General features: G+C 40.6%; 1 protein-coding gene across 4 annotated transcripts; it reads right to left on the minus strand.

Annotated features, from left to right (window-relative positions):
- Window positions 1–429: 429 nt before the first annotated feature.
- On the minus strand, window positions 430–7,330 carry LOC111584954 (extracellular calcium-sensing receptor-like). Of its 4 annotated transcripts, none has more exons than XM_055011883.1 (10): window positions 6,484–7,330; window positions 6,325–6,412; window positions 4,478–5,153; window positions 4,239–4,325; window positions 3,744–4,013; window positions 3,213–3,422; window positions 2,855–3,130; window positions 2,249–2,476; window positions 2,056–2,179; window positions 430–1,967 (listed from the first exon to the last, which is right to left on the minus strand). In XM_055011883.1, exons 3-10 carry the CDS (start codon window positions 4,736–4,738, stop codon window positions 1,054–1,056), a joined length of 2,370 nt encoding a protein of 789 aa, XP_054867858.1. In that variant the 5' UTR covers window positions 4,739–5,153; window positions 6,325–6,412; window positions 6,484–7,330; the 3' UTR covers window positions 430–1,053. The 4 variants fall into 4 exon arrangements, with proteins under 4 accessions (XP_054867858.1, XP_054867856.1, XP_054867857.1 ...); XM_055011881.1 differs by having other exon boundaries at window positions 4,478–6,095; XM_055011882.1 differs by having other exon boundaries at window positions 6,325–7,330.
- Between the last annotated feature and the right edge of the window lie 1,212 nt (window positions 7,331–8,542).

Consider the following 8,542-nt stretch of genomic DNA (forward strand, 5'->3'; position numbering starts at 1 on the left):
AATAAGACTTCTACAACAACATAAACATGTAAATTAACCAGCTTATCTGTCAATTTTGAAAAAAATATCCTGTTTTGTATATAAATCTAAAAATGTTCTTTGTTCCTGTGGTTGTTGTTACGCCATGTGGCCAGCTCAGAAGTCCCTAACAGAACTATAGATCCTCCAAAGGAAGTGTACATCTAAATTTTTATAGCCATATCATTTGGTTGACCTAATATCTGGTTGATGTCTTTGTCTAAAGATGTGAGATGCAGCACTTTCTGGAGATACGCCTCATCATGGCCTCCTTCCAGAAGCACAGACTTCACTTTGTTCTGACCACTAGGTGGTTTGTCTTTCAGTTGATAAATCTGGTCCAGATTGTTGTCTGTGGGACATCTATTGATCAAGAATTAGATAGTAGAACTCACTATGATATTCAGGACATCAGTTGAAAACAAAAAAGTAAAGTTTATTTGTGTAGTAGCTAGCTTGACATTGAAACAGTTCTTTGCAGGGAACCCGTTTAAATAACAGAAACACTCACATAAAAAGTGGTCTAATTTCACCTTTGTGTAGATTCTCAGTCATTCAGGTCATGGTAATCCTAGAAGCTTCCGTAGAATGCAACTGGACTTCCCTTTTAGGTTCTTGAAGACTTGGCTATAAACATTTGAAATTCTCCAACAGTGAGGCAGAAATGAAGATGCCACTTGGATGAGAGGTGAAACATTTTCAAGAACCAAAAAGAGAAGTCCAGTAGCTTGATACTGAAGCTCCTAGAATTTCATGTTTAAATTGTTGACAGATAGGAACGGCAGGAAAACCTTTCAAAGTCTGTTACATATTAGGGAATCCTATCAGTCACATGTGTAATAAAAGAGAATCTGTATGACAAAACAATTTCTTTATCGCTTTAACTTCCTGTATTATTTACAGTGAGAAAAAACAATTCTGACAATAAAATGTTACTTAATTGTTATACGTACAACAATACAAAGGGCATTTCCCGAGTCAATGAATGGAAATTACATATTGGGTCACACTACTTAATCACTTCAGTAAAACGGGTCATGACTTGACCACTCCTCGACCCATGATTGCTTTCTTTGTGTTCCTCTCTGGTCTCAGCAGGATTATGTAACATTTGGGTCCAAACAGTGCCACCAGGAGGCCAAAACTGGAGGCCAGGATGGCAAATACCTCTACTGCATCTGCATGTTTTCCTGGTGAGCTGATATAAGCAGGAACAAAGGCCACCCACACAGCACAGAAGATCAGCATGCTGAAAGTGATGAGTTTGGCCTCATTGAAGTTGTCTGGAAGATTCCTGGCCAGAAATGCTAACAGGAAGCTGAGGATGGCCAGTAATCCAATATAACCCAATAACACAGCAAAACCCACAGTGGAACCAACTACACACTCATAAACTATCTTGTCACTGTGATACTGACTGTTTTTGTGAGGCAGTGGCGATGCCGAGACAATCCACACAACACAGATGGCTGCCTGAATGCAGGTAAGAAGCAAAACTGTTCCTCTCTGCTGCACAGCACCAAACCACTTGAGACTAGCACCACCTCCTGGCTTGGAGGCCTTGAAAACAGCCAGAACCACCATGGTTTTCACCAGGATGCACGACACACAAAGCACAAAGCTGATCCCAAACGCTGCATGTCTCATTTGACATGTCCACAGTCTGGGTCGTCCAATGAACAGCAGCGAACACAGGAAGCATAGTTTAAGTGACAGCAATAGCTGGAAACTCAGTTCTGAGTTGTTGGCACGTACTATAGGTGTTTTGCGATAATAGATGAAGATTCCCAAAACAGCAGCACAGATCAATGTGCCCAGCAATGAGGTGGCTGTCAGGCAGATACCCAGAGGCTCATGGTAGGACAGGAACTCTGTCTTCTTAGGAACACAGTGGTCACGCTGGGGGCTGGACCAGAAGTCCTCTGGACAACTGGTGCACTCCATGGAGTCTGCAAAAAAAAAGAGGAAGATAGTGAGACACATTCTGTATACAGTACACTCAAAGTCAAATAAAAATACTGAAACATGACCACCTACTTGTATTGTTGCTGATCTTTCCCTCAGAACAAGGGATGCAGTCAAAACAGCATTCAGGTTTCCCCTTCATTCTCACCATTCGTGTACCTGGAGGACAACTCTCACTGCACACTGATCGAGGTGGCTAAGGGGAGAAAACCTGTTATTTTACACTGAAGGGTGAAAGTCAAGAGTCTGAATGATCAGAGGCAACCTTTTTGGACTGAAAGCTCCAGAAGATTTTGTCTTCAAAAAGTGTGAGTTCTTCTCCTTTGGAGGCTGACCTCTTGACCTCACCCACATTCTGAACTTTAGTTCGTCCATCAGGGAGCCACAACCAGTTCATGATGTCATATATTGGCAGGGCATCACCATTCTCATCAAATGAGACTTGATCACCGAATGATGTGGTGAAGTTGACCATTTCCAAATAATAAACAAGCTATCAACATAAGGAACAGAGGGAAACCAAAGGGGACACATAAAAAATAATTCTACTCTCAGTACCCACAATTCCACACAATATTCAACAATCAAACCACATACTATACCAAAGAACATACGAAAACATAAATTTCCACATCAATAATAATACAGCAATTGCCCTTCCTAACATGATAATACTAATCCACCACTTTCACAAAGCAATGGGGATTTTTTTTTTTTAAAGCACATAGCAATTTCTTGGCACATTTTACAGTGAACGTTATAGCTTTGTATTTAAACTGACAGGCTAAATGCTACTTTGGAAGAAATGATAGGGCACCGGAATCAGGTAAAAAAAAAAAAAAAAAAAGCAGAGTGCAAACTGATATCACACCTGCCAGGGCTCCATTGTTTGTAAAGTGGTACAGCTGTTTCCACTGAAAGGCCCTCTCCCTGGTGTGCACTGCAGCATGTCATCAAGGGCGTATGCCAGAGCATACACAGCCTTGTACACATTGTACTCAGCCCTGAGGTTGGAAAGATCCAAGAACTCTGTCCCCTCACTCTCCAGATCTTCTTCTCCAGTGCATATTGCTCCCCCACTTTCCACCCAACCTGCTGGAGGTGGAGGGAATCTGCACTGAAATGTGTGTTCCCAAAACTGGTTAACCTGAAATATATGAAAAACTGCATGTTATAAATGACAGCTTCTTATTTTTCCTAATACCAGATTTGCAGGGTTAAACTCTCACCATGTTGTTCCCATAGCTGTTGCTGTGGTTGTGCAGATTGGGATGTATTTGTAACAGGAACTTCCTGAGTCCTGGGATCTCTCCTCGACGGATGGCGATGCCCAATGTGCCACCCAAGTACGGCATGAGCTGAGGGGTCTGGAGCACAGGAGCTGCTGTCCAGGCTTCACTGGCCATCCACTGCAGGCCTGTTACATTCTGCCTCACCACCTGTGCAACATATTGTGGCAAATACTTACATTGATTTCTTCCTACCGCTAAAGTTCTCCTCTGAATTATAATGTTCATATGGCTGATGTTTATTCATGCAATGCATGTTTTAGACAGTAAAGAGATACATAGCTTTAAAACTAGGGATCAGTACAATTACTCTGAGGATTTTCACATGAAAATCCTATTAGTGGATTGCTATTTGTTGAGATTACAGGCTTACATGTGTGACACTGTTAGATACATCTTTTGATATGACAAATAAAACACAAATTTGTAGAAATATATGAAGTCATAATGAAATTATATTTCAAGACCAACCTCCTTCATGAGATTAATCATGTGACCTTCATGTGCAAACACAATGACTACATGAGCTGTGGATTTCTTCATCACATCCACAATCCTCCTCAGTTCAGCTGGGTCATTGCCCCAAGGCAAAACTTCTAAATAAGCCAGACACCCTTCACCAGACAGACTCAGGTCAGATTGGAAGGATCGGGCAGCATGGAGTCCATAATCATCACCACTGACCAGCAGACCTGCCCAAGTCCAGCCAAAGTGGTTTAGAATCTGAATCATAGCACGAACCTGAATGAATACAGATTGAAGAGATGAACGTGCAGATTAGAATCATTTTTCAGTGGGAAATGTGGTTAACAGGTTCTACAGCCATGTTTAATCATTGCTTTTCCGTGCGTTTTCTAAGCTCATGCAATGAAAAGAAAAGTGAATGTAACTGGTGTTATACAAATTCTAATTTGAAACAGGAAAAATGTTTCTTTTTGCATCTTAACTTTACTGACATATTTTTACCTGAAAAGCATCACTTGGGATTGTCCTAAAGAAGGACGGAAACTTTTGCCGGTTGCTCAGGCAGGAACATGTGGAAAAATAGCTCACCTGTGAAAGACACAGACTACATACCCTAAAACATTCCAAGTCTTTGCTGTTGCTTCCAGCTTTGTTAGAGTTGACTGCTTTGTGTCTACAGTTTACATTAATATGTAAATAAATCAGATTGATCCAAGTCAACTATAAGGAAGAAAACTTACCATAGGTACTCTGTACAAACCTAAGACAGCAGAGATGGCAATAGAACGTGTAGAGGAAGAATCACCCACAATTCCTAGTACTGGAGGGCTTCCTGCACACGTCTCATCTAAAATAATTTGCTCTTCTTGACCACTGGCTAATGTTAATGCTCCTCGAAATCCAACTCCAAGTTTGTTACAGTTATCATACAGACTGTATCCCAGAGTCACATTATGTAGCAGGTTGGTGTTTCTGTTGATCTCCTCAATAGCAAAGGCCATGGTCTGGGCCTGCCTAAACCCTATAACATCAAAACTAATGCAAAAAATACAACATGACACATGCAAATAGTCAGAAATTGCAAAATTAAAATTGTGTAAAGCATAGAACCAGCTGAACAGCAACAATCAAGGTCAAATCCAACAGAAAAAAATCAAGACGACTGAGCATAAATGCTGAAAATTGCATAAATGACAAAAGTGTCATTATCAAATATACATTCTAGTATTTGAATTGGCGCTAACTTTCCAGTTTCTAGTCTTTGCTGTTTCCTCAACAGACTCACCCATGGCAGGTAGGCTGTTGTGGCTCTGAGGTAAAGGACTGGTCAGGAAAGGCAGAGAAAAAGTGGATTTCAAACAGTCCACCAAGAACTACATCTCCAGCCTTGTGCATCCCATTCAAATCAAACCGCCCCTGTAACCGACAGGAGGACGATGTAGTAGAAGAAAAGCAGGAATACAACAACATTAGCAAATGCAAGCTGGTGTGGAAAAACGGCCACATGACTTTACTTGAGTGAACCCAGTCATTACATTTCTTGCTTTGTCACCCTCTTTTATTCACTAGCATTATTGTTTAATCTCTCACGCCACCCACCAGGGCAGCAGAGGAAGTAGGGGCAGGGCCTAAAATAGGCTTCATTTGAGACTGGCGTTGTATTAAGGAAGAATTAAAGTAAATAACATCTCACCAAGGCAATGGCAGCAACTTTTAATTGTTGTATGAGACAAATTTTCTTCCAAATAGCTCTGTAGTTTAAAACTTCAACAAACACAAATGTGTATGTATATGTGTGCAACAGAAGGGCCAATTCATATTAAATATATTTCCAAATGTGTGTGTAGAATGTGCGTTCAATTAAACCACCGTCAGATCACCAAATCCACAGTGAGTATGTGGAGTTCACCATCACAGATTTCCAGGGTTAAATTAAATGTCCACTAGATGGTAGCAGCTTCTAAAGACTGCTGGTGATTGCACTATTTGTTTGATTGATAATCTGATGTATCTTCCTCACATCCATATGTAACCAAGTTAGGACTGGTGAGGGTCTTCTAGTTTCTTCAACACGGAACCGAAAATGCCACCTAGGGAATTTCACCCTAAGAATGTTCACAATCCTGCCTCTCAACAGAGGGTTTCCCCTACTAAACACAGGTACGTGAACAAATGAATACAGAGGCGCGTACAGAGAAACAAATACAATTTTTTATTCTGGTACAAAAATATGTTCAGCACACAACACACACTAATGGTAATATAAATGCAGTTACTAAAACTGGAAGTCACACAGGCCCTATGCAGCCATGGAGGGAAGAAACCTGACTACTGAGCCAGAGAACCAGCCACGACAACCTGAGGATAAACAACACATACGGGGAGAAAATGAAACTAAAACTCGAACCAAGCAAACTGAAAGAGAACTAGGCAAAACGACTACAAACTAAAAAAAACAAAAAACAAACGACATAAACACGCGGAAAGACAAGGCAACAAAGGCAAAACTGTAATGAAACAAAGAAATGTTTAACCACAATCAAGCAACACAACCATAACAATAAGCATAAACAAACATTTTGGTTACCTCGGCTGTCCGACCCTACACGCGCATGACGCCGCCGATAAGCGGGACACCGTCAACAGACTCTGCACTGCAGCCACAGAACACTGGTCTTAAAAGAAGAAACAATATTAATACAAAATCTAAAGCTTACCAGTGTTTCGCGTGCTGCACAGCGCATACCTGTCCAAGAGTATTCAGGAGTATGCTGGACCTGTCCGTCAATCAATTTGAACCCCCTGCTGCAATGGCCAAATCAATCATTAGTTCCCCCACAGCTGTATTGCATGATGGCTAATCAGCCGGTCACACATAGAAACCTGTCAGCTACCAGTTTGTCCAATTTGCGATGTATGAGTGTTTGGCAATTATGGATATGCCTGTCAGCACACACAAAGGTACGCTGAAGAAATGAGGCACAATTCATACGAGAAAATCATACAGAATGTTACCTAATTTTTCCTGAGTGTGAGCAAACACACAAACTCCCTGAGCGTCCCTTGGACCACTGTGAGCAACATCAGACGTGTGCACTGTGGTCACACCAGCATCACATCCATTCAAGTTACATGGTTCATTAAAAGAATCAAATTACAGCATTTACATTTCTGTTAAAACACTTTGACAACAGGAGCCAGTTGAAGGCTGCAGTGATTTTAGTGACACTACAATGTATAAGAGTGAAGTTATTGAATATTTGTCTCTTTACTGTTGCAGCGGTTTTGCAAATTGCAGACGGACCCTGTTCACTCCATAGACACCAATGTTATTCCTGTAGCTTGAAAGACAGCTACTTTTGATAAAACTGGGCTTGTAGCACATTGTCTGCCTTGCAACAATGGGAAAGAGGCACCGTTTATGTTTTGACAACCTATATCTAATGAGTTATTGATGCTGGAAGTCCGAATCTGTGAATATCTTTCCAACTTTACTGAACTTGGGGCCACTACCACCTAAGGAGTGATATATTTAATTTTGAAAAAAGCATTTAGCCATACTTAAAGCTTTAAGTGCTTTATTAACACGGACCTAAAAATGTTGTATTGTTTTATTATCACAGGTTCTGTCTGAAAAGAGGTGGCATCATTTTAAACAGCGAAATCAAACTAACAGAATGTAATGACCAACCAGTGAGCAATACTGGATTCTGCAAAAACATAAACAACTTTTTAAAAAAACAAAATCTTAACACAGTTAATGTATTAACTTATTTTTGTGTGTATGCATGTATTTATTGATTTATTAAGAACTGTTAACATAGAGTTCTGAGTGAATTTTTCTTAAGATAGGCAAAGGCCATTTATTGATTACATATAGGCTGTTAAATGTTTATTAAAAACTAAAAAGCATTTTAAAAAAACAACTTAGGCATTTATTGAGTCACTAAAATACTGTAGAGTACAGACCACATCAGCATGATTATAAGCATCCTCTGGTAAATGAACAACCAGATACTGATGTCTCTCACCATATGGACTTCAGGAGATGACTGGGGGATGATAAACTGTGACCTACTGGTTGGGTTCTCTCTGTTCTCATGTTTCTTACATGTTTGTCCCCTGACAGCCGGGTCATAATGTTTTTTGAGCAACACACCATACTATGACGTTTTTACAATGATGGTTCTACTATGGAACCAGTTTGACATGTTTCAGGTGTTCTTTGTGTGAAAACTCAGAGATATCAGGTATCAGAAGGTGGTTTTCAACTTTCTTTGTTAACTTTCTGCTTCAACATTGAACTAAATTTCCTTCACTTACCCAGCCCTCTGGACTTCCAGGAAGCTGTGTTCCTATTGGCTGTCCAGGTGGCTGCTTGGTGTTATCAGGAACACCTGAGCAGCTCAGTGTCTTCCTGCTTTATTTAGCTGCAGACAAACATTTCCTCTGCTTCTCTTCACCAACTGAGCTGGGTTTGGCTCCGTTGCTGTAGTTTGTTCTTTAGGCGTTGGCTTGCAGCTTCCAGCAGTAAAATCGTCTTTAATGTGTTTCTTGGTGTGTTTTAGGGCTTTGTACTGGATAGTTGTCTTGGTAAATGTGGTTCTTTAGCCACAGTTAGCACATGGTGCTAGTGTGTGCAGTGATTAGTGGATTTGGTACAGCTGAGTTGTGTCTTTATCTTGGCTGTAGTGAGTCTTCAGAGGTTTTTGGTCAGACATATTCTGTATTCTTGTTTGTGAACCAGCGTTGGTTGTCCAGAAGGTAAGAGTTCCTGTCCTGATTCTCTGTTCTCAGAGCTTCTC

The sequence above is a fragment of the Amphiprion ocellaris genome, chromosome 7 (assembly GCF_022539595.1).
Source record: "Amphiprion ocellaris isolate individual 3 ecotype Okinawa chromosome 7, ASM2253959v1, whole genome shotgun sequence".
NCBI lineage: Eukaryota > Metazoa > Chordata > Actinopteri > Pomacentridae > Amphiprion > Amphiprion ocellaris.

Excerpts from the sequence above, each read along its gene's own strand:
- LOC111584954 (XM_055011883.1), bottom strand. The coding sequence starts at position 4,738 with ATGGCCTTTGCTATTGAGGAGATCAACAGAAACACCAACCTGCTACAT. Across the intron at positions 3,423-3,743 it reads TGATTAATCTCATGAAGGAG|GTGGTGAGGCAGAATGTAAC; the intron begins GTTGGTCTTGAA and ends TATGTTGCACAG. Across the intron at positions 1,968-2,055 it reads AAAGATCAGCAACAATACAA|ACTCCATGGAGTGCACCAGT; the intron begins GTAGGTGGTCAT and ends TTTTTTTTGCAG.